At 45.7% G+C, this 27,956-nt stretch overlaps 2 protein-coding genes across 5 annotated transcripts; one reads left to right on the plus strand and one right to left on the minus strand.

The window, feature by feature from the left end:
- On the minus strand, positions 1 to 27,905 carry Calx (sodium/calcium exchanger 3). Of its 4 annotated transcripts, XM_017181226.3 has the most exons (10): positions 27,613 to 27,901; positions 20,948 to 22,933; positions 6,440 to 6,531; positions 5,852 to 5,866; positions 3,152 to 3,285; positions 2,346 to 2,445; positions 2,161 to 2,283; positions 1,936 to 2,094; positions 1,693 to 1,864; positions 1 to 1,505 (listed from the first exon to the last, which is right to left on the minus strand). In XM_017181226.3, exons 2-10 carry the CDS (start codon positions 22,786 to 22,788, stop codon positions 1,301 to 1,303), a joined length of 2,841 nt encoding a protein of 946 aa, XP_017036715.1. In that variant the 5' UTR covers positions 22,789 to 22,933; positions 27,613 to 27,901; the 3' UTR covers positions 1 to 1,300. The 4 variants fall into 4 exon arrangements, with proteins under 4 accessions (XP_017036715.1, XP_017036714.1, XP_070143584.1 ...); XM_017181225.3 differs by lacking the exon at positions 5,852 to 5,866 and having other exon boundaries at positions 3,152 to 3,300; positions 27,613 to 27,900; XM_070287483.1 differs by lacking the exons at positions 5,852 to 5,866; positions 27,613 to 27,901 and adding an exon at positions 25,311 to 25,450 and having other exon boundaries at positions 3,152 to 3,300.
- Alp5 (Alkaline phosphatase 5) lies at positions 7,611 to 9,441 on the plus strand. Its single transcript, XM_017181227.3, has 2 exons — positions 7,611 to 8,862; positions 8,966 to 9,441. The coding sequence occupies exons 1-2, from the start codon at positions 7,633 to 7,635 to the stop codon at positions 9,305 to 9,307; spliced, it is 1,572 nt and encodes a 523-aa protein (XP_017036716.1). The 5' UTR covers positions 7,611 to 7,632; the 3' UTR covers positions 9,308 to 9,441.
- Positions 27,906 to 27,956: the final 51 nt, after the last annotated feature.

Here is a 27,956-nt window from a genome sequence, read left to right on the forward strand (position 1 = left end):
TAAATTTAAAAAGAAATTTAATTACATTGTCTAGCGGTAAACATTGATGGCATAATTTAATACATTGTTCATTCTTGTTTGTATATTTATTAAATTGTTTCATAGATCGTATATGTATGCGGTAATTAATTATCAATTACGACTAAATTTGGCGCAGTTTCTTCATTAAGTCCCCGTACAGTTGTGTGACCCCAAATATATAATACAAATTTATGCATGTGGCTATAAATATCATTAGGTTACCTAATCCTCCTCCATTCTCATTCGCTAGAATTTTGCTATATGAAAAATAGTACAACATTATACAAAAAATATGTACCACCTGCCCGTTACATTTTGATTACGATCAACTCTAGTTATTTCGGTTTTGTTTTTGTTTGGTGTTTGCCTTAATATCCAGTTTCTGTTTCTCTACATTTCGTTCGATTACGTTTGATCACTGCCAGCGACATAAGCAAATTGAAAGTCTTTTTTTTAAGTAAATTGATTAGTGCTCTTGTTCTTGTTCTTGTTCCGGTTCTCGTTCCCGTTCTGGTAGTGCAGAGTGGAAACACTGATGGTCTTTCTCGCTAATCGCTAGTACTAGTAAGTAAGTAGTGCCGCCATTTGCCTTGGTCAGAGTTTATGAAAATGTCGCAGCTAGTTGGACTCGTGTCGATAGTGTGAAGTGACTAGAACTAGTTGTTGACGAGGCTCCTATTTGGTAGTAGTAGTAGTAGTAGTAGTAGTTGCAGTATTTGTAGTAAGTGTGTTAGATGGCTAAGGGGGACTGGGCTTATACCCTTGGATTTCTTTAAAACTTACACATGTATTAAATTAACAATGGTTTTCGGCAGATGGAGAGATAATATCTAGTCGGGACTGTGGGGTCCCGGAGCCCGGGCTTCCGGCCCCTTGCTTGGGTTGGGTTTCGATTAAGTGGATTGAGTACAGCTTTAACAAACAACAACAATGACTTAAGTTGTACACAGAATGATACAATAAAGATAACCGTAATTTAATAGTAAATTAAGTATATGTGGCATAACAGTAAATGATCTCGTTACAATTACAAGATTGCTGAGCCGTGGCAGCATTTCTGTATTTACAATTCATATATCAATAGAGTGAGTAATCGTAAAAATTTGTTGTTTTATGTATGTAAGCCTGACTTAAACCTATTTAACAATACAATTTTACTTTTAGTATTAACATAAATTTTACATAAGATACATATAAATTTATTCTCAAACTCTTTCCAACGCCAATGCGAACAATGCGAACAGAGCCCGCTCCAAATGCGGCCAGAGCAATGGGCTCCTTAGACGCGGATGATGTCGTAGGCCTCCAATATGCAGATGACCACGTAGAAGACCCAGAGGAATACGAGGATCGCTGCGCTGATGTACTTTGAGACCTTTGGGCCGCCCAGCTCCGCGCCGATGCCTTTGTGACAGCGCCGAACCATGATGAGGAGAACGGCAATCAGGGCCTCGCCGCAGAATAGCGCCACAGCAAAGCCGATTCTGTAAGGAAAATGGTTTGAATTCGTATCAATTTCAATTTTCAATATTTTCCACTTATATTTTAGAACAAATTATCAACAAAGGAACAAGATTAAAAATGTCTCTGGAGTATAGAAGGATCATTTCTTATTCATTGGTTCCTAGTTTGACAAGGACTATCTTCCATAATTGGCTAGGGATTACTTACGTTCCAGGCTCAACGTTGAACGTCATGCCATGCGAGCTGTGGTATACGGCTGCGATGGTCCAGGCCAAGCCGATGCCCAGGAATACGTTAACCGCATTGCTGCCCGTGACGTTTCCGATGCAGTTATCTGCTCCCTCGTCGTGCTTGGCCGCTATCATGCTGGCAAATGTGTCTGCAAGTCGAGAGGGAATTGGGTGTCAGGTGAGAGTGCTGAAACCGGAGGCCGGATTCCGGATCACCTACCTGGTATGCTGGTGCCCAGGGCGACGAACAGGATGGCGGTAACCGAGTCCTTGATATTGAGAGTGCAGCCGAAGTATGAGGCGGCGTCCCCAATGATGGCGGTGATGACGCCAATAACGACTATGGACACCACAAAGGTCACATAGCCGCCGCAAATGTCTGTGGGTGAGCCAGTGGTTAGTAACAGGGGCTTTGTCACCTGAGAAGGCGAGGAGGAATGCTTACCTGTGGGCGGCACAAATGCAAATATTACCTTCCAAAAGAGGCAGAAGAAGTGGCTAATGTAGTTGAAGCAGCTGGGCACCTCCTCCAAGGTGTCGTCGTCGCGGTCGAACTCACTTTCGTCGGCTACAAGGGTTTGTTTGCATGAAAAGCAATGCTTTGAGTGTGGAAAATCGAGTCTGGTCTACCTGGAATGACGGTGAGGGCATCTTTGAACTGCTCCTTCCAGGAGGATGTGCCGAGGACAGCGGAGACGTTCGCTTTGGCCACCAGTTTGTCGACTGTAGCCTGTGTAGAGAGAGTTTTATTACTTGAAGCTTACAATTTTATGGATTCAAAGCAGTTTTATTTATTTTAAGCGCCTAATAATGTGTGTTAATATTAAATAATGGATTTTTTACAGGGACAAGATTATCAATCAGTAAGTCAATCAAGAAAATTAGTAGAGTATCAGTAACAGAGTAAATAAAACTCAAGTTTACCAACAGAAGTTTTTCGTGGAGCTGTTTGTAAAAACTCGCAATGGACAGACCTCAGAAGGGGAGACAAAGTCCCCAGATTGATGGACAACTTTTTATGTGCTCGCATTAAGTATACGCCACCGAGCAACAATGAACACAAGCCCATTAAACACACACAGACACAAAGCAAACAGGACACTCAACGTGTCATTTAGAGATTTGCACACAATTAGGTGCTTATTTGCCCTGCACCTGAGCGGTTAACGGTAACTCGATCTGGCGACTGGACTGCTCCGCCCGCCACTCGGGGGATTCATTACGCTTACGGGCGTGCCAGTCCGGCGCACGCACTCACTTATCCGTGTCTGCATGTAAATGGGCGCAGGGATTGGGTTTGGGATTGGGTTCGGGACTGCTGTTGTCATAGTCGTCAGTTGGCCGACAAGTGAATTGGATTGCTTTTCATTTGCATTGTGGAGCCGTTTCGGGGCAATGTATCAGTGTCAAAGGGACACAGTGCCTGTCTGACTTACCTTAAATTCCTGGCTTTCTCGGATGCGTATGGTTGCGGTGGACAGCTCCCCGGTCCTTGGCTTGCTCAGCAACAGGATGCGATCCAGTTCGGTCAGCTCGTTTGCATTCTTCTTTTCCACCGCCCTGATTTGGGCTGCCATGTCGTCGTCTGGACAGGTGAGAATCGAGAATATTAGTCATTCGATTCGACTGAGCAAGACTGTGTTGCATGCAGCCACACCCCCAACAGATTATCTTAAGACTATGTGGTACGAGAGTAGCTAGACAGACTTAGTGTGTGTTGGCATACAAACGAATTGGTGATAGGACATAGACACAGATAAAGTCATAGATTTAGATTTAGATATAGATATAGATATAGTAAGGTAGTAAAGTATATGAGGTATTCCGCAGGGACAGAGATGAAAGCGGGGAGTTTCTCGGTAAAATAAATACTTGGACTGGAACTAAGGCAAATACACGCCCGCAATTAGCTGGAAAACTAATTAAAAGCATATGCTTGTAATAGGATGCGGGCTTCAATTGAAAAGGGAAGGCCAACAGAAGAGGGAAGGGTGTGGGAAGATAAATCGAAGCTCATTGAAGCGCCCACGTTAAAGCCAGATTTTGTTGATATTTATTCCGTGGGTGCTTCTGTTTAAATCATTTTCGGGTCTCGGGCCAGCGACTTCAATGAGCTTGCAAAGTGCTTATGCTAAGTTGACATCAGGATGCAATTGAGTGGAAAATGGAAATTGATAAACTGCATATTAAGCAGACTGGGATAGAGACAGCGACAGAGGCTAAGGCAAAGGACGAAAGACATGCATAAAGGTCACGGTTTTAACATTAGGGCCCCAGATATTGATGACTCACGAGTGGGATCTCCAGAGTGTTCGTGTTTTTCTATAGACATCGACATGACAAGTACGTTGGGGAGTGATTTTGGGGGTAGAGTTCAGAGAATAGTTGTTAAATGGTCTCAAACATGTTGGAAATGGCTTCAACAATCACTTTCTAAATATTCAGTTAACGGATATGCGATGTGGTGACATGTCTTGCTACTGTAGTCGGGGTAATTGGTCGTTCTTAATCGTTAATCGCTACTAAACAGCCACAAAAGCCGGCGGTTAGGTAACGCACAATACAGACGCAGGCATTGGGCTTAATCAGTAGCCGGTCACGATCGATGGGTATACTTATTTAAGTGCTTACAATGTTGCCTTAAGTCTAAAACACACAGACAATACACGTTCAACAGAAACAGCCAAAATGGAGGAACACAAATTACGTAGAACAAAAGCCGGATATCGGGTTTCTGATCACAACAAATCAGCGATTACGTGTATTACTTACAAATCGATTTGGCGATGCAGAGGCATGTTTGATTGGAGTGTGACACCGATAGCAATCGGTGCGGTATCGATATCGAGATCAAAATCGAGCAGCAATCGGGGCAATCAGGCACACAACATGTGAGAGGATCGGATCGGGCACAAGCGCGTATTACAAATGTCCGCCGAGCATAGAGATAACCAAAACATTACCAAAAACTGTGTCCCTGGTCTAACTTTATTTCAATTGAAGACGAACGAGGCCCGATTTTGCCCGCGTGCTCTGGGGTTTGCGTTTGCTTTTTGCTTTTTGCTTGATTGATTACTTTACACAAAGCCAGAAGCTTGCATTTGTCAAGTGCGTGGCTGCTGCTTCGAAAAAAGCGCAATTGTTTCGGGATAAATGCAGATGCAACGCCTACACATAAACACACAGATACGACACTAAGACGCACATACAACGGAGATTATGTATACGACGTGTGGGTTAATGACCAATCAAACTAACAAAACAAAAAGAGCTATGAACATGGAAATGGCGACCAAATACTCTCTTCATCACTTTTCTGCCTCACTATTTGTTGTCGTTGTTGCATATTCACTATTAACTGAACACTTGAAATGATCGATCGATCCGCATACGCAGAGAGATATGGCAAACAAAAAAAAACTGTTTTACGTACCAAAAAATCGATTGAAAAATGATTCCTTGTTAGTGTCATCTGGATTGATCGTGTGACATTTGGTGGCAGTTACGGAGGCGATTGGTTCGATTGGGTTAGAGAGACAAGTGTGAACAATGGAATACTCGGTTAAGTTTAGGTTACAGGCAGATGGTTACATTACTGGGGTGCTATGGGATGTGGTGGTGGTGCCGGTGCTGGGAGGGGACTGATATCGGGAACTCTAGATGGGGCAGAAAGATGCGAGTGAGGAGTACTAGAGGCTAACTTCGATTGATACAGAACATAAAGAAGGACTCTTTGCCCATCGCCACTGGATAAATAACTGATAGGGAGGAGGAAACGGAAATTAAACTAGAAACATAAAAAGGACGGGGTGTCTAGGGAACGTACACAACACCAAAACAAAATACGCTACTGTTTGTACTTCGTGGAATGGCTTTAAGAGGAAAGAATAAAATGAATTTGCACTTTTTTGCCCGCAATTTCCGCACTCGGTGAAGGAAAGAAGAAAAGGAGCTGAAAGTTGCACTTGGCAACCATTTCAACTCGGGAAACCGAAACCCGAAAGTGTTGGCCAATCGCCATTGGAATTTTACTTTTCCCATTTTCCGTTTCACGTAACGTAACGTTTCGCGTTTCACGTTCTACGCTTTCGTGTTCAATTAAAATAAAATTAATTAATGCACAATTCAAGGCTTACGGTAGTGAGTGGAATCTAGAAGCATAAAGAACACAAATTAAAAGACCAAAAAGTATAAAAAGAACCCATGAGTCGAAGGGATGCGAAAAGACATACGAAGCCAAATTAACAATATTTTTTTTTATTTCAAATTGGAATTTCCAATTTACAAAGTTTTCATGTTTTCGGTTTTTGCTCTTTTTTCTGTTCGGCCGAGCCGGGCTCTTCCACCTGTTTGTAATATTTTGGGGGTCAAAGCGGGAAAAAGACTCGAAAAGGGTTGCTTGGGATCAAGGGTGGGTGGGGGAAAAAGGGTCGAGGGTGTGGAAAAGAGAGTGCTGGGTCGGTGTGTCCCGGGTGTCGCAGGCTCAAGTCCTGACCAGGACAGATAAAAACTCGTGCCGTCTTCGGTGCCCAGCTAGCTGGGCTTTTTCTCTGGGCTGCTTCGCTCAATTTGGTTAGCATTGTCAGTGGGTTTGGGCTGGTTACAGGGACTTGGGACTTTTTGGAGGGATTCTGGTTTGGGTTTGGGGTTCTGGTTCTTGGTTTGGGTTTGGGGTTCTGATTCTGGTTTTGGTTCTGTTAACTCTCTCTAGTTCTAAGACTCACCTGGCGCCAACTCGGGTGTTCCGATGAAGACCTTGAAGCTGACATCCTTCTCGTAGCTGCTCTCCTCCAGAATGAAGAGTTCGATGACTTGCCTACAAAGATATCAAGAGCACAGAGACTTAGTGTGAGAAGGAGGTGTGAAGTGGGTAATCGAGTGCACATAAACCAGGAGCCTTGGGCCGTTTGATTAATGCTCTTGCCACGGCTATAATGGCCGCAATCTTGACACTCGAAACGGAGCTCCGAATTTATTAGGCAGCATTAAGTGCGCAGCTTTTGGCTGCGACATTGCCACCCTGCCTCAAATACATATATTACGTATGCGCCCTGTGGGCCGTGTGTGCCTAAACACAAATATTCGCATCACTCATGCGCGGTGAGTGAGTCAAATTATAATCGCTTCAAGGAATTTATTATTTTTAGCCATAAAGTCGACACTTTGTTTGCCTTCGATCCGAAATGGCCAAACATTCGGGCGATAGCGATAAGTTCAAGTGGGCAAACAAGGCGTAAACCCAAAGATTTTCCTACTCGACAGTTGCAATTCTCATTCATTGGCCCTTGCTTTGGCTAATTTTCTGTTTGCCAAGTGCAAACCAAGGTCGGCACTCCCGCCCCTCGGACGGCCAGCTCAACTTTAACCTTTCCGGCGGTTGGCAGCTGCTTTTCTTCCACTCCAATGCCTTTGCATTTCTCAGCTTGATATTAAAAAGGCAAAGGCGCTCGGCGAAAACAGTCACCTGTTTATGACCCGGCTTTTATGGCCCCAAATAAATGCGAAAGGGGAAAATGTGATGGCTTACACTCCCCGTAACTGGTTATACTGCCCATCAAATCATTCACGTGCCTCCGCCAGATTTTCCAGCCTGATTACGTGATGGCCAATGGTCGGGGCTTTCCTTGGGCCCGCATCGGAGATGACCAACAAGCTCGGCAACAAGTTCCACCACCACTCACGTGCCCTCCCACCGACCAGGCCCGCACAATAAATCTATAAAACTTGTCGCTGGCCATCGTAAATAAAAGCACGCCCCGGACTAAGGGAATTAGGTGGCGCATTAGATTTGATGCGATTTGCCGTTTATGGGATCTACACGTCTCAGCCTTATCGCCCCTTATCGCAATCGGCCGGAATCGAATCTCCGATAGGCCAAAGTCGGAGTAGCCGTCGACCAGGGTCAGTCTTCAGCAAGATGTCCCGCTGGCTGAACGCAATTTTGATCGCCATCGCCCTGCTGGCCCTGCCCATCTGGTCGGCCCCGGAGTGCGGCCGCAACCCGGAGCAGTGTCGGGAGCAGGCAATGCATCCGGATCTGCCGGAACCGCAGCCGGAAGTGAGGAAGATGAGGGCCGTCGAGGGCGAGGACACCACCGCCTATTGGCGCGAAAAGGGCGTGCAGTTCGTCCAGCAGAAATTGGCAGCCGAGTTGAACCAGCGCCAGGCCAAGAACGTGATCCTCTTCTTGGGCGACGGCATGGGCGTGACCACCACTGCTTCGGCCCGCAATCTTCTGGGTGGCGAGGAAAAGGCGCTCTCTTTCGAAAATTTCCCCTACACAGGCCTCTCGAAGACCTACTCCGTGGATAAGATCGTTCCGGACTCGGCCTGCACGGCCACGGCTTACTTGTGCGGCGTGAAGGGCCAGGAGGGCACCATCGGTGTGAATGGGCAGGTGCCCCGCACCGACTGCAAGGTCATGCTGGACGAGACCACCCACGTGGATTCCATTGCCAAGTGGGCCATGGAAGCGGGCAAGTGGGCGGGTCTGGTGACCACCACCCGCGTGACCCACGCTTCTCCCTCCGGCGTCTACGCCCACATTGCGGAGCGCGACTGGGAGAATGATGCAGAGGTGACAACTGACTGCGGAGCTGACTCCGGGATTAAGGATATCGCCTATCAGCTATCCCGTGGCGAGGTGGGCAGCAAACTGCGCGTGATCATGGGCGGCGGACGCAAGCATTTCGTTGACTCCAGCTTGGAGTCCTGGGGCAAGCGGACCGACGGTCTGAACCTTATCGACGAGTTCAAGGCGGCCAGCGACAAAAACGTCTACGTGACCACCGCCGCTGAGCTGGAGGCCGTGGATGTGACAACGACCGATCGCCTGATGGGTCTCTTCAACGACGACCACCTGCAGTATATGATGGAGACCACGCCGGAGAGCAGCCAGCCCACTCTGGAGCAGATGACCCGCAAGGCCATCGAGTATATGCAACAGAGCGAGCAGGGTTACTTCCTCTTCATCGAGGGCGGCCGCATCGACCAGGCCCACCACATCAACCAGGCGCGCATGGCGCTCAACGAGACTGTCGAGTTCTCCAAGGCCATTGCCGCCGCCCAGGAGCTGACCAGCGAGGACGACACCCTACTGGTGGTCACCGCCGATCACTCGCACGTGTTCACCTATGCAGGATATGCGGTATGTCCTTTGCCTCTTGATTTTCCATTTAAGATATGTCTAGCCTAAATATGTTTGACTTTCGAGTTTTAATTGTTGAATGTTTCTATTTGCAATCTCTTAGTACCGTGGCGAGGATGTCTTTGGCAAGGCTCCAGTAACGGGGCTGGATGGCCAGCCCTACATGGTCCTGAGCTACGCTAACGGGCCCAGCTACGAGAACTTCTACAACACGGAGACCAAGGAGCGCAAGGATCCCACAACGGTGATAACCGGAGCCCACGACGACGAGTTCCCCTCGGGAGTGCCTATCCACATGGACTCCCATGGCGGCGACGATGTGCCTGTTTACGCTTTGGGTCCCTGGTCGCACCTCTTCACCGGGGTCTACGAGCAGAGCACCATTCCCCACCTGATGGCCTACGCGTCCTGCTTGGGCGAGGGGCACACCATGTGCAGCAAGTAGGATCGAAGGATGGGGGGATGCCATGCCGCCTGGCAATAACAATTAAGTTTGAAGCTCATTAAATCCAGCCAGCAAGCGGCATTTGCATTCGCCTGCACTCGAGTTTATTATGCGAACGCAAACTGCAAATTGAATTAAGGCGACTTTGCCGGGGAAATTCTTAACTGGGTTACGTGTGGCGGGCTCCCATCATCGCCCTCGTAACTCGCAGTTTGAAACTCATCAGGGCTCTGATGCGGCGGGAGTGGCTCCACCGGGTAGCTCGTCCGACTTCTTGACGGCTTGCTCTGTTGCGTGCGCACGCCAAAAGTTTGGAGTCCTTGGAGCTGGGAGTAGAAATGTGCAAATTGCCACGTTTTGGGTCGTGCGGTGGAGCCATTAGAGAGATTGGGCGCAGACTCCTCCTCTGTGGTGTAACTGTACTATGGACTATGTGCCTGTACTGTAATTGCATATTTGCAATACCAATTTTCCGTGCACCCATCAAATAGTAATTAAAATCATTAAAAGACATGCGTCATCGCTGGGCTGACTAATTTGAAAAATTGCCCGCAAATTGCCACCGAAAAAGGATTCCGAGATACTTTGTGTGTGTGTGTACGCGCTTCCACCTCCATTTCCGATTCGATTGAACGCTAAATTATATCCGCCACACACACAGGAATGGCAAATGGCACAGCTGTGCCGTGGGTGTGCGTGTGCGCCAAGACCTCATTTCCCCCATATGACAGCTATTAAACCGCCGAGCTCAGAACTTGGTCCCTTCCCCGCCTCTTCGCCGGCTCGGTTGCCCTGGCATTCAATGCTAATTTCGTTGTATTGCCGATGCCTGAACCACTTCCGCCGTTTGATTTCAATGGCAACGACCACGTCGCCGCTGCTCATTGTTAACCGACAGGCCTAATCCCCGCGAAGGGGCTATTGATTTTGCAAAACTATCAAGTGAGCGGCGGCGGAGGAGACCCAGTCTGGTCGGCAGACAACTCGGCCAACGCTGTGGCCACCAGACGTGCCATGGTCAAAGCCATCTGGGCGTGGGCCCAGCCGGAAGGGCAAACTTGGGCTGAGTGTGGTCAGCCTGGCTATATTTGTTGCTGTGCCAACACTTGTCCAACAAGTGCTCTTCCAATGCGAGGTGCTATCAGATCAGTTCCCATTTATGGTTTTTATGATTTATGGCCAAGATAGAAGGGTTTAATTAATTTAAGGCTCTCAAATAATCAGAGTAGTTATCGGATTATTTTGATTTTCTCGGAATAGAGCTCTAAAAATAAGAATAAAATCAACAATAATAAGGAAACCACTAACTGCATTGGTTTATAAAAATGATAAATTAAATTCTCTAATAATAGTCTTAAACTACATTCTGATCTGGAAAAGATTAGGAACATAGGGCAGGCAATGAATCCCCTTTGGTAAACTAAACAATAGGTGAAAACTTACATTGGAATGTGGGCAAGCTCAAAATCTGACAATTTGGTTGGATGAGCTTGTAAGCCCACGATTACAGTCCACACTGCCGCATTCCGGAGCTCCCTCACACCCGTCGTCGTCCCAGCTGATTGATGCCACAGCTCTGGCTAATAATCCGCCCAAGAGGTCCTGTGCCAGTCTGATTTCACGGCTGCTGCTAAGCGCCTCAATTACCTGCTCGGGCTTTGCTTGTGGCTCCCATTCCCCAGTCCCAAATACCCATTCCCATCCCTGCTTCCAGTGCCCAGTTCCGCATGCAAAGCAGACCCCTGAATACCCGTATGGTCAAGCACACATAATAGCATTACTTAGTCAACGCAAGGGCGAGGCCACCCTCGGTGAACCGGGAAAGGTATGGAATGGCAGGCGGGTCTGGGGGGGTGTGCAAACTTGTGCTTGAAAATAAAATTAAAGAAAAATACAGCAATTTGCATAGCAATGAGCAGTGCACAGGTCCCTGGCAGGGTGGGCGCGGGGCCGGAGTGCCTTTTGGGCGGGACTAACCATTAAGCCCCAATTGCCAACTCTCTGGCCAACTTTTACCTTTTGTTGGGCTGCCGTGTAGTTTCCTATCCTATCTGCCCACTTGGAAATCCCAGCTGAGCCACCCAGAGACCTGCGGTGAAACCTCGCTTTCGGTTCGGAGTTTTCCGAATGACGTTGCGGCTGCATATCATATTATTGGGACGCAGCGTGGCTTTTGAGGTTTTGAATTTCAAATTCAAATTCAAGGCAAAAGTCCAAGTCACCTGGGTACGGACCACCCTGCGCAAAATGGCCAAACAAGGCGAAATATGAGCACGGCGAGCGAGAGAGGGTTTTGTGTTAGGTGGTAAGGTGGCCGAGCGGAAAATCCAAGCTGCCATCCGGCCAAGTCTGTTCCGTTGCGTTGATTGCAATATGCAGCCCAAGGGCCGGCTGCTCGCTCTCGATAATTATTAATGTGTTTACCAGGCGTCGTTTTAATGGAATTTCCAGGAAAAACTGCAGGATGTGCGGGCGGAAATTTAACAAGAATTTTCAGCGTCAGATTGATTGGAACTTCGGGGAATTCGATTAAACGCCACTGACCGTTCGGCCCTGAGTTGTCGCCTGATCGAAATTAAAGGGTGTTGTATTTCAATTAAATGACGTGACAGTTCGCACGTGGCAATTAACGGTAAGTAACTTGAAGTTCAGCTTGAAACACCAGTAGTTTAACTCGCAACAGGTGGCGCTGAAGGAATTAAATAAACCATTTGATTTTGGTCAGATTTTAATTGAAATTCCGAATCAATTGAGATTTCAAGCGATTTTCAATACACATTTTAAGCCTCTTTGCTGGATGAATGAACGAACAGGGGATTACAAATATCTTTTCAATGAAAGTGTAGCGACTTAACTAGTACACTTTAGTGAAGTTTTGTCATATTTTTTGGACTCGAAATCATGAATATACATATTTAAAAGTCCTGCATCCCGAATGCGCCATGTGCCCTGCTAGTGCCTAGACATTGCACGTGCGTTTTCCAAGGGGCAAAGGTCAAGAGCGTTAATTTAATAAATTGAAATCGAAATTGTGTTTATTTTCCGAAGGTCCATCATCATCGTCGACGGATAGGTCACAGTCCCAGCTGTTGTTACATGGCTCTATCAGGCTGTCAAATATTGACGAAGTAAACGCGAAATTCATTTAAAATTTATCGAAAATTTCAGAGCGAGCTGCTCAGTGGGGGCTCCGTAATGAGTGGTATGGACTTTATACTGGCAGTTAAATTGAGCCCTAATTTGGCCGGTCTATCAAAATGTCAAGTTTTTTTTCCCCCCCGAATTGTGCAAACATTTCATCGAGAAGCAATCAGAAGTTGAGGCTCCAAGACACGCGGCAGGTTAAATGGATATGCCTTAAGTTTAAAGTGGCATGTAAGAAGTATTATTTAAGAAATTTTAAGAGCTAGCAAGGCCAGAAGAGGCTAGTAGGTTGTCCGGTATTTCAAGCAGTTTTTAAAATAATTTTATCTGTGACTAGAAATAAATATATTTTACTTACTCTCTCTCCTTATCCATACCTTAAGACCCCATTTACCCTGCTCCAGCCATGCTTATCGGGGGCTTGTAGGTGAAATGTAAAAGCAGCGATTTGAACATTCCGATAGCGACAAATTGAATGCATGTTCGGGCAAATGAGCGTGACCGGAGTGCAAAACAAAGCGTTACCCCTTCCTTTGAGCGGGTGTCGGCGCAAAGACAACAAATTATACTTGTTGAGGCGCGAAATTAACAACAACCGGCACTATCTCTGGCCGACAATGGCCACAATCGGAGTCGGATAGAGTAAATAATAACCCACCAGCTAAATGCGGGCCATGTCACATGCAGGTGTGGCGGCAGGAGGGGAGTAGGAGGTGGACTCTAGGGCAGAATTGAATGTTGAGGCTACCCCCGGGGGGACCAAGTTATGTGGTGTGTTCCTCGGTGTCGTGTTGGATAGCAAAATAATAGGTCCTCAGTGTTCTCAACTTAAACAAAACAATTATTCGTGATATACAAAAATAAATAAATTATAGGACAGTTGATAATAAATAAAACTAGCTAAGATCTTTAAAAGTTTTATTTATGTTTAATTTTATCTTATTTTCCGAGATCTTAACTCGCCTAAAATCGATATTCAATCAATTACCTATTTTCTTATCTTCAGTTCAATGTATCTACAAATATTTAGTTAAATAATTTATCAAAGTTCAAATGATAAAAGAAACTCCTTTACTTTCCCCTTTATTACAATAAATATCAATCCGAGTATATTATCCGATTTTCTGGTTCAGTTTACAGAGAAGAGTTAATCAAATCAGTAATTTTAGGATGCTCTACCTCTACTTATATCAGCGCTAAGACCTTTTGACTTTTCGACTGTTTTCACAAGATAATGAAATCAAATCTGAAAAATGTTTCCAAATAGAATCGCAAATTGAATCTGCGTCTGTCGTCGCTGCCTCGCCACCTTCGCTTGTTTCCAAGGATCTGACGAAATGCGGCTGACCGTGAGCCAAGTTGCCACAGTAAATAAACGTGAGATGTTTTTCTGGAATTCTAAATCACCGTTTAATTGGCTCCGGCCACACAAGTTCATCCCCCGTAGCAGGCACGTGTGGTGGCCCGGACCTGGTCGTAAACCCTCTGAGCAAACTCGCATCTCGTATTTATTTTTTGATGTTTTTGTTTAGACAATTCTGTTTTTCCGTTGGCTCTGTGCGCAAAAAGCCAAGGGGCTGCCATGTCGTATGAGTAATAATTCATTCATTAAATGGCCATAAACACACACTGCCGGCATTGGGTGAAAATATATTCGGCGGAAATATGAAGCGAACTAAGTCTTTGCGAACTGGCCGCCGTAATTACCTGCTTATTGAGTTGTAATTGCAAAAGTTGAAGTAATTGCTCAGCCGGACTGAGCATTTGCCGGCCTCAAGACCTCACTTTCCGCAAGCCCAATGGAGCGGCATTCATTAGCTTCCTCACTTTGTGTGCCCGGGGACTTGGCAAAGTTCTCCTCTGGCAAAACAAAGACGCCCGCCCGGTCGGGGAACAAATTAATTAAAAAGAAGCTAGCAAATTCCTGATAACGAGTCCGTGCGGTTTCTTTTGTTGGATGGCGAGCGAGCCCATCGCATTCAATGCAAATCGAGTGGAAGCCAAAGCGCCCTGCAGAGTCTACAAATAGCCTACAAATCCCTCAATCAAATTTGAAAATCCCAATTGCAGTGGGCTACTCGATGGCGTAGGCACTGGCATATTTTCCAATTAAACTCACGCAGTGAGTGGAGAATTAATTCCCTATAAATTCCCAAGAACTTGAAACCTACCTGAACTTTTGTGTATACTTTTCCCATTAATCTTTTGATTTGCTTTGGTTAAAAGGAATACGTCTTGTGAAGCCGATGGGTAATATTTAATCATACAGTTACTGAGTCTCATAATTAGCTTAAAGACCGCCTTACCTTTCTCTTAAAGAGTTTCAACAAATTTCGCAGTCACATTTAGGTGACGTTTTAATGAAGAAGCAAACGAGAACGAGATCAAAGCGCTGCTAACACAACTCACAATCGGTCCTGACATGTGTGTATATCTGCGGAGGGGTGTTTGCCTGCGCTGCGGTGACCTTTGACATTGGCTGTGCTGTGCTTTGTGCGCTTTTCATCATTTGTCGTGGCTGCTGTGTGTCACTTTCAGCTGCCTTATTGAGTTGTGAGCCGGCAACCATAAATCACACAGAGACTGAGATGCCACAGAACACAGAGGAGCAGGAGCAGAAGCAGGAGATGTGTCAGGAGCACCATGCACCTGTTCCAGTTGACATTGGCAAATGTAAAGCGGCAGACAGACAGAATCGCTAATCGAAATTCCCAAAATATCCACTGCTAATTGCGGGCTCGAAAATAAATTCGCTTAACCTCTGGCTGGCCTGGCGTTTTGCTAAAATAAACATTTTATAATTGACGTTGCCGAAAGTCCTTAAGCCGGCGAAATTGCTTTCCAAATTTACTGCTGCCTCGGCGGTACTTGCTCCTCTTATTAGAAAACTTTCCCGAGAGGTGCGAGCGCGAGTGCGAGGTGGTCTCATTTAATTTGTCTTGCAATTACCGGGCAAATCGCAATTTTATTACTTTTACTTGGCAGTTCAACAAGTTTTAAAGAGCCTTAAATCGAACTCGAATCCGTTGCCAAGGTGAACGGCGGTGTTGGGGTGGGATGCCAGCTCCGTTGGGGTAACCCTAAACCGAAATCTAAACCAAAACCCCTTTTGAGCAACAGATGCCCCCGAATGATGTTCATCTCGATGCCCATGCCCGGGAACCCACGGTGATGATTACGTTCGGCCGTCCTTGTTGTTACTGTAGATGTCATAATAATAATAATAACAACAACAAAAACAACAAACCAAGGAGGAGGCCAAAGCAAATAAAAACAGAAGTAACCAAAATAAAGGGGCCTCGGGAACCGGGGCATCTGTGTATCTGGGGTATCTGACCCCATAAGGAACAGTTCATGCTAACGACATCCAGATAAACATGGGAAACCCAAGCCCAAGAATCAGCCAAAACAACCATTTGACATTGGCTAGGACTCACGGACAGACAATTTGCTGCCTGTTGCCGTCCGTCGGCAATTTATATGCCGAGCGAGCCAGCGGAGAGCGGAGGAGACGAGCCCCAAAGCAAATTGAATCGCAAATAAGAAACGCTGGCCTACCGACTGGCATGGCCGATCGACTGGCAGATACCCCTTTGTGTATATACACAGGAGTCCGAAGCTACTCGTAAATAACATTGCACTATGGGGTTTTTGACCACTTTTTGTGGCATTTAATCATTTTTTAAAAGTTCTTAAATTTAAAAAAAAATAGTGGGATTGCATTAACAAAACATCGAACTGTTATGCCTCATACTCAAAATGTTAATACTTAACAGCATATGTTAGCAACAGAGCTGTAAAGTCAGCTGTTGCATCCGAAAGCGCGTCTGCAAAGTTTGCCATTTTAACGAAGTGATCTTTGAAATTAAACTATTCGTGAAAGACACAATTTGCAAAAGAAAAAACTAATGGACACTGATTTCACAGGTTTTAACTATATGTTAAATGTATTAATTGTTTAAATTGGGCGTGTTTATACTGTCATTTTGTCATTTTATAAATGCACCTTAAGCTGAATTTTTAGAAACAAATTTCAACTTTGGGAAGAGTTTTGAAATAGAAGTTCGCATTAGTTTTTAATGCGTCCAAGTGTATGTTGTAGCGTTGTCAATTCTGAGCAAAAATCAATTAGTCTTATTGTGCACTTTTCCGCACTTTTGGTGCAATTTGAATTTTTCTTAGATAACCTCACTGTTTTCAACGCCAGTTTGGTAGCTGTTTGTATGGGAAAACACTGAATTCCGGTCTTTTGGTTATTTTTGTTCCTAGAGAAAGCGTTGTCCGATTTTGTTCAAAATTGGTATATAGTATTAAAAGAGCAACAAATTTCAGCTCCTTAAATTTCATTAATTTATCTTAAGTTTTACCTGATCGTTTCTATGGGAGCTATAGGATATAGTTTCCTGATCCGAACGATTTTCTTACTATATGTGCCTAGGGACAAAAAATGACGATATGTAAAGTTTCATACCGATATCTCGAAAACTGACCGAGTTATTAATTAATGCCACAAAAACTGGTCAAAAACCCCACAGTGCATTGTGTCTTGTTGGTTGCTTTAATGGCACACACATGAGATGCAGTCTGTTGCTTTTCTATGGCAACCGAAGCTGCCAAGCTCAGCTATTTTATAGACATTTTTCATATGTCACAAGTTATAATAGAAAATGTTGTAATATATTTTTGCATAGTTTGATTTTTATCTCAATAAATATCTTGGAATACGCTGATTATTTAAAGTCTAATCAAAGAATTTTTTTTAATATGCACAAATTATTGTTTGTCAGAGTTGTTTTTTAGATTTTTAATATTTCCCTTAGATTCTTAGTACTACATAGAATCACTTAGCTATTAGCCCCTGCCCTCCCAACACTGTTCGGTAATATTCCCACAAGTAATCAGCTACTTGCGCGGCGAACTCTCAGGTTGGCAGACTCCTGAGTCCTGACAACCGAGCCGGGATTCAGGGAGTGCCTGAGTGCCTCCAAATGGGCTTAGGCGAGAGGGCACTGCGGTTGTTTGCTCCTCTTCACGCTCACATGAATGGGAAACGGCTGGCAGTTAGGCAGCTTGCCACAAAACGGAGGCGGACGGAGACGGTAACAGAGACGGAGACGGAGACTGGGACAAGGACGAGGACAAGCACTTGGATGCAGACTTCGCTTACTTGTCAGTCAGTTAAGCAGCTGGGCCATTCTGGAAATTCGCCCGCCGGCCACAGGAAATGCTACACGAGCAGTGAAAGCCAAAGCCGCCCACGACGATGATAACTTGTAAGTTGGTTGGGTTTCCGAGTGCCCCGCCCCGATTTGCCCGATGGATATGGCATAAATTTCAATTTTAGATTATGTGTGCTTAATAAAATATTTGCTCTTATCTTTGCTTCTGTTCTGCGGTTCTTTGTACACATTTTATGTTTGACTTTTATGTGCTCTCCTCGCAGCATCCTATTTGCGGTGCTCACTCGGTGTTGTCTACAAAAAACGTTAGCGACTAGTCGCTAAAGAGGAGCCTTGAAGCCGCCCAGGACCGCAAAGGGAATCTTTAATTTGCTGTCTCTCGGAGGAGCAGCATTTAGGCCATGTGGCAAGCCGCCTAAATGGTGGCTAATTAACAAATGCCACGCACAGTGAGGTTGTCTGAAAAACCTATCGGGTTTAACTAATGGAAGTGTTGCCTTTACACCCGGGTAGCTTATCTTAAGCGCGGCGCGGAAAAGTAGGCAATGGATTTCGACCTAGCCCGAGTTTTCACAGCGCTGCAAGTGTGTTGGTTATTTAAGGTCCCATAACTCAATCTAAGCGTCCCCACTCCCACCCCCCGCGGATTATACAAATTTATGCAACAGTCCTGGCACTTTGTAGCCTCCCTTTTTCGCTTTCCCAGTTCCGTTGGGGATTTTTATGGCAGCTCTACTACTCCTCCTGCTGCTGGTTCTGTTTTTTATGAAGCCCGACTACATGGTTGCTGTTGCTGCGCATTTCCGCCGCCCGAAAGCTGGCCCACGTCTGGTCATGGCTGTATATCTACACCTATATCCGTTGAGAGACGGGCTCCGATTTTCATTAAAGAGCAGCGAGAAGCGCTGAGGCCTACTGGCGAAATAAGGAGATTTATTGCAGCCGCAGACGCACGCATCGACTTCAAAGTAGCTTCGCCAACAGTTTAATTTTTATCTCGGGTCGGTCGGCTTTACGGAGCTCTTTTAAGAATACATCAAAATGCGGCATTTAATTGTGGGAGCTAGTTTACGGCAAGTTTCTCTCAGGAGCGCGCTTCCAAAGGCAGCGATGCCCCCGAGACCGTCATCGATGTGTGGGAGCTGGTCCGCGAGTTCGTTCGGTTCTCTCGGCTTTCTTGGCACTTTGCCAGCGAGGATGGGCGGCGGCGGCGAAACTGGCAACGTTAAAACAAACATTATTACCAACGGCACCGCAAGGCATTCAACTTGAGTGGCTGTAAACGCTACAAAAGGCCCGCAAGGAGCGCAGGATGGGCAAGGAGCACCAGGACGTGCACTTACTCGCAGGAGAAGGGGGAATCCGGTTCGGGCAGCGGCGACAATGAAGAGCTTTAAAAGTTGGAAAATAATTGCTACAGCAATTGCATCCATCCACTCGGAACACAGACATTAAAAAGTATTCCAACTGTCATTGCAAATGGGAAAACGGTTACACTGACTCTCCACTCCGGAGTCCGGACCAGCCAAACGACCGCTTAGGGAGCGTTTCACCCGGACACATGGCACGACATCGCCATCTTCATCGCCATCACCATCTCCACACAACACAAAACTTGAGCGTGCGAATGCCGCACGGCATCGTTGACACTTAATTCGTGTAAGTTTTCCCCCGTTGACGTTCACACGCCGCCAGGATGCCCGGCGAGGACTTTCGTACGAGAGCGTGCCCTCCTCTAATTGCCCGCTCCGCTTTCGTTATAACTTAATAATGCAAAAACCTCAAAAATTCATGTTATGTCTGTGGCGACGTGTTTCAAACAATTTTGCGCAAAAGAGCCCCGAGCGGGAAGTGAGAAACTGGGGCGGGGCTGCCGTAAATGAGGCTTTGTGCGATGGTGTCTAAGGGATAACTAAGAAAGGACAAATGTCCCGGAGGAACTGCTGCACATAATGAACCCGAGAGGCAGTGAAAGGAAATTTGTTCTTGGCCTTGTCTATAAATATATTCAAAGCCCTTTTATGAACTTAGAAATTCATCAGAAATAAAAACCATTAAATCATTAATTAATTTTAAGCATAAATACCAAAAATTGTCCTAAGAAAAAATGAGCTAAACGGTGTTATCGTCCATCAGTATTCCTCTTTGAATAACGCCTTTTCTCAGTGTAAAAGGTCCTGTCTGCGCTCTAATTAAGTCAGTAAGTTAATCATTATTAGTTCCCATCAAATTGAAGGCAGTTCTCAGATTTTCGGGCAGCCTAATTCCCGACATATGCTGGCCATCCGTCCGGGCCATAAATCATCTTAGAGCGCCCGCCAGCACCTAACCAGACCAACCAACCACGCCTGACTTATATGTGGCCATGTTGCGTGTTGCCCGACAGTTGGGACATGGCCATGAAAGCCGCAAAAACATATGCAAACGCAGTTAACTGAGTGCGGCTGTCGTCTGCCAAATGTTTGTCAAAATGAATAAATTTTGCAAAATTAATTACAGCCCCGGCAGAGCGGGCTGTGTTCCCTGGGTGTTAATGGCTGGGTGGGACAGGAACAGGGACGTCTGGCCTGCCTTTGGCGTTGTCACCCAGCACGCAGCCAGGACAATTGGGCCATGGTCGCACAGCGGGATATGGGACCCGCAATAGGCGAATAAGAGAGCAGACAGCAAAAGCTGGAGCCGGAGCAGGTGCTGCAGTGCAGGAGGACTACGCACAGTGTTTGCCATTTTGCAAAAGGCCCGAATAAACTCCGCTCCCGGCCACTGCCAGTGCCATCGCCATTGCCAACTGGCAGCTGGTGTGGCAATTAAAAGCCCCAATTATTCCGACTTTAATCGATTCGCGGCGCACTCCCTCACGCACATCCAGCCTGTCTATTCCCAGAGCGGAAATTGCGAGTTCGCCGAAAGACTCCTCCGGGAGTTCGCATTGCGTGACATCGGGCATGTGGAATCGGGGGGCAAAGAAATTGTCCAGGACTGCATGTGTGTGGGCACAGCTTAACCCACTTTTCCGCTATATAGACCCGGAAAAATGCTTCCCATCAATACTTTTGACACATGTAGGCTAAGGTGTAGCCTGAAAGTTAAAACGGGTTCTCTTGCGAAACATAAAGGCTAACTCTTAGAATACAGAATAGGAGTACAAGCGAAGAGAGTTCTTATAATATATTATAGATTCCATAAGAACCTAAATAGAATAAGCCTCTCGTTTAAGGTGTTTATATTAAGTCTTTGTATACATTTTTTCAAGTTTAAACTACGAAGACGACTATTCGAGCTACATCATACATAATAGGTAAAAAACGGTACTCACTCTGACTCATTGTTCTCGAAGACCAGTTCACCATGTATCTCCTCAAAGTCCTTACCCTCGATGGCGGTGTCCCCCTCTGTCCAGTAGGGCACGACGACGGTGCCCCGGGCACCGGAGTAGCGCATTACCTTCAGTTCGTAGCGACCGACGGACTCCGAGACCTCGAAGGCCGAGTCAGTGAAGGCGAAGATGCCGGCATGGTCGTCGTCCAGGATCATGACGGTGGCCATCATCGGCACAGAGAGCTTGACGTTTTCGGAGGGGTTAAACAGCCTGATGTAGAAGCACTCGTCCTCCTCGAAAACGTCGTCGTCGATCACCTCGATGCGGAAGCGCTGCTCGTCCACGCCCGGCGGAAAGCTGAGGCTGCCCTTCTTGCCGACAAAGTCGTTGCCGGCGGAGGCGGTGCCGTCCTGGGTCTCATATTCAACGGTCGCGTACGTTGAGAGGTCGCCGCGCCGCACCACACGCACCTCGAACTCTCCGCAGTTTTCCATGACCGTATAGTGACCCGGCTCGAAGTAAATGCGGGTGGGATCATCGCTATCGTCGTCGTCGGCTGGGTGGAGCTGGGCCTTCACCTCGGTGAGGTCGCTGTGGGCCCGCTCCTGGATCTTGCGCATCAGGTTGCCGCTGCCGACCATTTTCCGGGTGGCCTGGATGCGGTAGAAGGCGCGCGACTTGTTGCTCCGCGCCAGCACCTGCTCCTGGGCCATCATCTCCAGCTGCTCAAGATCGGCCTCAGGATACTTCTGACGAAGCTCAGACAGCAGGCTGATGTACTCTTTACGGGCCTCGTCGAAGGCCTCGGCATCGTTGTCGCGCTGAGTAATGGCCAACGATTGCTTGGTGCCCTTCTCCGCACCCATTTCCACCTGGTCGTGCTCGCCGGCGACCACAGTGCCGCGCTTGTTGACCCGGTAGTTCTTGTCCATGTACTTATACACCAGCAGGCGACGCTCGGCGATGTAGGCCCAAAGAACGGTCAGTGGGAAGAACAGCAGCGTCACGATCGCCTCCCACACTAAGATGATGCCGGGCGTGAACACGGACAGGATGAGCCACAGCCAGACGTAGGCGAAGATAGAGAACGCGGCGGTCACGAAGAAGACGCGCAGGTGCCGGATGCGGCGCACCTCACCAGCTGGTATCCAGATCATGCACACGGCGATGATCATGAATAGGTTGTAAGCGGCCGAGCCCACGATTGTTCCGGGTCCAAGGTCGCCGCTCTCAAAGTCCTTGGCGTAAATCTCGATCACGGACAGCAGGATCTCGGGGGCGCTGGAGCCGAGGGCCATCAGCGTGAGATTGGCCACCGTCTCGTTCCAGATGCGCACATGCATCACCTGCTTCTCGTTGTGGGGCCCTCGCACCGTCACCGTTCGCTCGATGGAGGTGATGGCCTCGATGGCGGCCATGAACCGGTCGGCGATTATGGACACACCCACAAACAGATAGATGAGCAGCAGGAAGTAGGCGAAGCCTCGGAGGAGGCGGTCGCCAACGGAGATGTTGCGCTGTGGCAGCCACAGAGGCAGCACGAGGCCCGGCTTGCACTCGCGCAGCTCCTCCTTGTCCGGACTTAAGTCGCTCTCTGCTTTTTTCGCAAGGCTCCCATCGGGGTCCTCAATCCCCTCGTCGGCATCCTCTCCTAGACTAATCTGCCGCAGCCTTCGGCTGAGGAAGGAGCTCTGGCCTTCCTGGCTGAGATTTCTGCTGATGCCATAGAGCTCCTGCCGCGACTCGTTCCTGTGGAGCTCGATCAGCGACTGGGCGGTGGCGTACACGAAGATCACAATAAGTGCGCAGGTGAAGATCGACTTGAGTAGCAACTGCATGGCTGGCTGCGTTCTGGCTACTAGTAACTATGGTATGTGTGTGGATCTGCTGCTCCTCCTGGAAGAAACTGGACACTCCTCCTCCTCGTTGGCCTAACTCTGGAAGCTTTGTTGCGTTCGATTTGGCTGTGGTTTTGTGCTGTAGCTGAAACGGAACAGAAGAAGAAAAGAGGAGCGCTTGGTTAGTTGGCTTGCACTCATTGCAATGTTATTCTTGGGCGGCCTATTTCGGGCTCATTGCATCACGAGTGTCGCTAAGCAATGCCACTGCGAAGGTTGCAAAGGCCCGCAAATAGTCGCTACGGCAGCCCACCCAGATACCCAAGTTGCTGATGTCACAGCACAGTGGGCTAGGTGCGAAAAGGAAGAAATCCCATAGATATTTACAACATAATCAGCCATAATCTAAGGCTCAATAAGAGGTAGACAAATATTAATTCATGAAAAGTTAAGTTAAAGTACTCGAAAATTACAAGCTTGTGTTTTGCTAAAAATGTCTATGAAATTGTTTAAATACTAGTATATTTTGAACCAACGAAAGATGAATCAATATTTTTTGGAATGCGTAAAGATAACATTTATAACTAAGTTTTACAAATTTTTCATTCAGAAGGCAAAAATTCTTTTAAAAACAGGTTACACATCGGCTTAGTTGCGTTATTTAAATTTAATTTATAATTTGCAATGATATGTATTCCATTCCTGCAAGTTATATAAAAGCAGAACATTCAAAAGGCTCCCTATATTTAATTTAAATGAAGCCCCCAGAGTCTGATGAAAATAAAACTTAATATTCGTTTATGAAAAGTTTGCAAAATTCTTTAGCTGAATGCAAAGTCAAATATGTAGCCAGCCTCCTCTGCTCTCATATAGAGTAAGAAATATATTTCGACAAAAATGTTGCAAATTAACTTAGGGAAGAATGCTTTCCCTGTGTGTGTGCGTGTGGGCCGGTGGGGTGTGTGGTTTTTCTTTGAGCTTTGCCAGGCACTCATTCAGCTGTTTTGTGTATTTACACGAAAACGAAATTAAATGCGTAAATAGACAGCATAAAACATAAACAAAAATGCAGCTATAAAACTTGCCAGAGCTGACGGAAAACTAGGAAAAGGCAGACCGAGATAGAATTCAGCAGCGGAAAGTTTGTTGCAAATTGAATTGTAAACTGCAGCGGAATGGACGGTGCTTGACCGAAATCGATAATATATACCCATGAATGCAGGCATATGTATATATATATGTACATAATTCTGCAATGTCAATAACGGGAGCTAGCACGGAACCAATAGCACTACCAATACTCGTGCAGCCAAAAACATAAACGATGGGTGGCAGCAACACAAAAGCCAACAAGTGAGTGACAAGACGGACCGAAGATAAATGCAGATAACGTGGAACCAGGGGGGGAAATGGCACAGATAAAAACAGTTGACAGCTGCCAAGGGGTCGGAGGAAGACCCAGCTTTCATAACTTTCCAAAATAAGCAGCAGCTGCAGGCGGAAAAATAAGGAATCTCATCGAGACAGTACAAAATATATTTTAAATTTTAATATTTAATAATCATTTTGCTTTAGATGTATAAACTCAATAGCACTATTGAAACCATAACAGAATATTAATATATTAGCACCAAATCACAGTACCAACTAAAAAATCTGTTAAAAATCGAATCAAACCAAACTTTAGTGTTAATCTTGACCAGATTTTTGGATTATAATTTCCTGTGCAGAACAAAGTCATAATTAGTTTGTGTGTCCCTTATGGAACTTGTATAAATGTGTTTCACTTAATTATCCCATATTTATTTAGTCCCTTTGTGTGTGTGTTTGGCTAGCCATAGTTAATTATTTGTGTTACACTTATGACTTGTTTATATTAAGGGGCATAATTAATTCTGGCATTTTCCTCAGTGTCCCAGGGAAAGCTTTTATGTTGAATGGAGGGAACAGGCGTCACTGGGAGCATTTCGTCAACAGATTCGCGTTGAATTAAACTTTTGTGCTGCTCGACACTTATGCATGTGCATTCAGACTTATGGAATATTTATAGCTGACTTTTCGCGAATATGCACATTTGGATCACCACACACAAACACACACCGGCACAACACTTTGGCTCAGGCTTCGAAATCCAATAAATCAATATGCCCCACGGTTATGGCGAAGGGGCTAAGATAATCATCAGTGCTTGCATTAATTTAGCAATTACAACAAGAGAAGAAGAAGATAAACGCTGAGCGGGAAGGCCAGATGGCGGGAGAGGAACGGCGAGGGTCAGAGAAAAAGGGGTAGAAAGAGAGCGGAGAAAGTGAGTGAAGATGAGACAAACAGACGCCCCTGGGAGCCGAGACCATATGCTGCTCCGACTCTCGGCCCTTCCGTTTTCCATTTTCCCTTTTCCAGTCCCCTTTCCAGCGGTAAATTGCATTTGGCCATTATTGGAAAATTGTTGCACGTCGGGTTAAGAGAGATTCCAAATTAATTAAAAAGCTTCGCCCCGGGCAGCGCACTATTTATCTTACATTTATCAGCCTTTCGAGCTGCTGCGATCTGATTTTTGTAGCTAACGAAATGGCCCAAAGGCCGAAGGACAAACTTAACGGATATTTCTAAATTTTAAAATTAGAACTAACAAAAAATAAAACAACCGAGCGTCTCTGGCGATCGAACGCGCCGCGTTTCGCCAAGGACTGCGACTGAGCGAATATGAAAGAGCATGAACGTGGGAAACGGAACGGGAATGCCAATAGAAATACACAGACAAAAATTAAACTAGTTTATATTGTTTTTTTTTATATAATTAAAAAATAAGATAAAAAAAAACAAGTAAATACTTTTGAAAGTAATATTTAAAATTAAAAAAATGATGAACACTTTGCCTATTTTGTGAAACACTTTCCACCCTCTTATTTATCTCAGTGTATAAATGAGAATAGCAATAGATGAGGGAAGCTAACGAAACATACGGAACTTTGTTTACGTTGCGATGGCGCTGTTACGTTGCGCCACCTTAACGTATATAAATATACATATCGCTAGTCTTCCGACGGGTCGATGTCGATCCAATTTTTCGGTTTGGTCCCAAGTTCAAGGAACATTCCCCCGTGAAATCGTCTGGCAAATCAAACACAACGACCACGACAATGGGGATGTTAAGTAATTCCCCGTTCAGATGTTTATATTTAACCCGCCAAGTTCGGTTATTCGTCTGCTGGCACAGATTTCGGATTCCATTTTTTTGCGATTCGTCGTGAATCGCAATCGAATTTGGCACCCAGCGCTCGACTAATCCACCGCTAGAGTCCCCGGATCGCCACCTGTCTGTCTGTCCGTCTGTCTGTCCCCACTTTTTTCCCGTACTCTCTGACGGCATTTCTCTGTGATGTGCCTCTGCGCCCCCAGTTCATAATTTAATTTTTTTTGGGGCCCACAGATTTTGTCTTTGTTTTCTTTTTTTGGCACTGCCTCGAATGGAAAACATGAGTTCAAAAAAGTGTTTCACACCACCACAAGATGGAAATCGTTTTTTCAACAAGAGCATCAAATCGTATTTATAAATGTTGTGCAATTTTATCATATCGCTCAGCTATTTCGAATAAATAGCTCAAGTGTTTGAGTGGATACTTTTGCTGATAAGTTGTAAGCTCATTCAGTTACACCGAGAAAAAACTGAACTGTCAAAATTAAGGAAAATCAGCATACCCAGAACTAACACTTTCCTTTTCAAGTGGACATTATTAGAAAATGTTTCTTCTTATTTAATTATGCATATATAATTCAGCAAGAACATCTCTGTTTTTATTATAGAACCCCCTAAGAATACATACACTATGTACGTATGCAATGAATCAATCCCCATTTTATTATTAAACACTCGTTTGGGGTCTGCACTCCCCTTCGTGCTGTGCCCGATGATAATAATGCATTGCATTTTGCGGTTTGTTTGTTATTCTTGTCTGCGGTCCTCGGCTAAGTTTAACATTTTGGTAGCCATGCGAAGACTGTGCTAATTCTGCTGCCCGTGCGCCTGCTCTTTTCAAGAGCACTTTCATTCCGAACAAAAGACGCAATATGCCCGCCAGACATGTGAGGATTACATAGCATCTCATATCCATTCGGATTTAGATGTGAATGTGTGTTTGCTAGGTGGCCAACATAATTTATTCGCATATCTTGCGACTCCCAGCTAAGCGGCTTTCCGTGCGCATTTCATTTCTATTCCCACGCCATGACGTGTCGTCGGTCCGCGTTGGTACAGCTGTGGTCGCAATAATAACTCACGGAATGTCACCCAACTAGAGCGAACATTTGCAGTTTTATCATACAAAGATGATAGAAAAATAAACTTATTCAGACTAATGTACCAAATCTTCTAATTGAAGAGATATCCCAATACGTCGGATATAAAATCTTAGTATCTTGGCATTTTCTCTCAAAAGTGCACTTAAAATTCTCAAGTACGAATTCAGCAAAGCACTGATAACCAGCAAATAGTTGTTATGACAATAGTAGTCGAGTCCAAATTGATATAGATTTAATTATTCGGGCAAACTAAGTCAACTAGCGCAATTTCTTTTTTAGTGGTTAACTGTGTTAAATTTAAAAATAAATTTCTTTCCAATACTTCATAATCACTTATCACTTAATCAAAAATTTAGGAAATCGCTTAAAAGTTATTTTGAGCACAAGAGGTTGATAAGAATGCTGTCCTGAAGGTATTGCTGTGACCACACTTGTAAATAGTCTTAGCCAAATCATTGACCATGTTACCTCACAGTGTGTGCGTGTGTGCGTGGGAGATACAATGTCTTTTGGGATACTCACACCGAGATGAGATTGACTGTGGGCTCTGGTTCGAGACTTGTGAACCAACGGGAAACTGGTCATTGGACTCCGTGGGTTAGGAGGATGCCCCAGCAGTTCGTATACAGTTTTCCCCCTCCAGTCCGGTGGGCGGCCTTCGCTTGATTCCTGCCAGCAACCGAGAGCTGGGATGGGGGTGGTGGGCCTGGCACACACTCACCTAGGATCCGGTTTCGGATCGTCAGCACCGTTTCGATGTTGATAGATGAAGTGTAAGTCAGAGCATTCCATAGACTGGACCCATCTCGATTGAAGGAAGTAAACTAAGTGAAGTATAAATCAGAGCATTCGAACCCGCACTGGCA

This window comes from Drosophila kikkawai, chromosome 3R, assembly GCF_030179895.1.
Source record: "Drosophila kikkawai strain 14028-0561.14 chromosome 3R, DkikHiC1v2, whole genome shotgun sequence".
Classification (NCBI taxonomy): Eukaryota; Metazoa; Arthropoda; class Insecta; order Diptera; family Drosophilidae; genus Drosophila; species Drosophila kikkawai.

Coding starts and splice junctions, on each gene's coding strand:
- Calx (XM_017181226.3), bottom strand. CDS start 22,788: ATGCAGTTGCTACTCAAGTCGATCTTCACCTGCGCACTTATTGTGATC. Junction 2,446..3,151: donor GAGAAAGCCAGGAATTTAAG/GTAAGTCAGACA, acceptor CTCTCTACACAG/GCTACAGTCGACAAACTGGT. Junction 2,095..2,160: donor TGCATTTGTGCCGCCCACAG/GTAAGCATTCCT, acceptor GCTCACCCACAG/ACATTTGCGGCGGCTATGTG.
- Alp5 (XM_017181227.3), top strand. CDS start 7,633: ATGTCCCGCTGGCTGAACGCAATTTTGATCGCCATCGCCCTGCTGGCC. Junction 8,863..8,965: donor TCACCTATGCAGGATATGCG/GTATGTCCTTTG, acceptor GCAATCTCTTAG/TACCGTGGCGAGGATGTCTT.